At 52.1% G+C, this 1,265-nt stretch overlaps 1 protein-coding gene across 1 annotated transcript; it reads right to left on the bottom strand.

Annotated features, from left to right (window-relative positions):
* Positions 1-62: 62 nt before the first annotated feature.
* NAA40 (N(alpha)-acetyltransferase 40, NatD catalytic subunit) lies at positions 63-405 on the bottom strand (the record flags this gene model as incomplete). Its single annotated transcript, XM_010282613.1, has 2 exons — positions 63-146; positions 247-405. Coding segments are annotated over 2 exons (243 nt in total), but the record flags the coding sequence as incomplete, so codon positions are not given.
* Positions 406-1,265: the final 860 nt, after the last annotated feature.

The following is a 1,265-nucleotide window of genomic DNA, read 5'->3' as shown; positions in this document are numbered from 1 at the left end:
GCCAGGGGTGGGCGGCCCCAAAATCGCCTGTTTTTACCCCAAAAAAGAACGTCAGTTGTTACCTGTTAGCCACCAGCTGGAGGATCTGTAAGAGGAACTTGCCCAGCCCTCGCCGTCGCACCCTGCTCTCCAGCTGCACCTCGTAGCTGCGAGGATAAACCAAAACCATCGCCCCCGCTGCGGTGTTATAAAGTGGGGGGAGACCCTTTTTCGGGGTTTTTTTACCCCATTTTTGAGGGTACTCACCAGTAGAGAACCTCATCGCCGCACTCGACGTCGAAACGGAAGTGGGAGAAGGCGACGGGGCCAGCGCCGGGCTCGCGGGCGATCAGGTACCAGGCTCGGTCGTCCCGCAGTTCCTCCCGCTTCTCCCGCTCCTTCCAGCCCCACTCGCTCTGCTCGTACCTGCCCGTTTGGGGTGAAAAACAAGGATTTGGGGGGCAAAACGCACCAATAATTGGCGGGGGCAATCCCTACAGCGATTTGCAGGGCAAAAAAAAAAACCTCGCCAAACTTCAGCAACTTCGGGGGCTAAAATCCTCGAAGCCCAATGATTTCGGGGGGGGGAGGACACCCCAACAATTCTGGGGGCAAAAAAGCCAAAACACCAAAAATTTTTTTGGTCAACAACCCCCCCAATGATTTTTGAGGAAAAAAAAAAAAAATCAATCATGATTTTGAGGAGAAAAAAGAAAAAAAACAACAATTCAGGGGCATCCCAATCACCATCACCATTTTGGGGGCAAAAAAACCCACCCAGCAATTTTTTGGGGAAAAAGTAAAACAATGATTTTGTGGGACCCCCCCTCAACAATTTTGGGGAAAAAAAAAATTTGGGCGCAGAACCCTGCTGCCCCGATTTTGGCAGCGAACCCAATCCCAACCATTTTGGGGGGCAAAAAAACCCAAACCAGCCACCCAACAATTCTGGGGCCCTAGAATTTTCCCCCAACCATTTTGGGGGCAGAACCCAAAACCTCAATGATTTCGGGGAGCCAAAAAACCCACCCCAACGATTATGGGGTGCCAAAAAAACACCTCCCCCAACAGTTTGGGGAGTAAAAACCCTCAACAACCTCAGGGAAAAAAACACAAGAATGTTGGTGGAGCAAAACTCCCACAATTTTGGGGAAAAACAATCCGCAACGATTCCGGGGCACAAAAAACCCCCACGATTTCGGGGGAGCAAAACCAACCCCAACGATTTCGGGGTCACGGCAGGCGAGCGTTTCCCCACGGAGCCTGGCGAGAGGCCAGCGCACCCC

Source organism: Phaethon lepturus, unplaced genomic scaffold (assembly GCF_000687285.1).
Source record: "Phaethon lepturus isolate BGI_N335 unplaced genomic scaffold, ASM68728v1 scaffold47862, whole genome shotgun sequence".
NCBI lineage: Eukaryota > Metazoa > Chordata > Aves > Phaethontiformes > Phaethontidae > Phaethon > Phaethon lepturus.
Note: the sequence above shows the minus strand (reverse complement) of the source record. Positions and strands in the feature narration are given on the sequence as shown.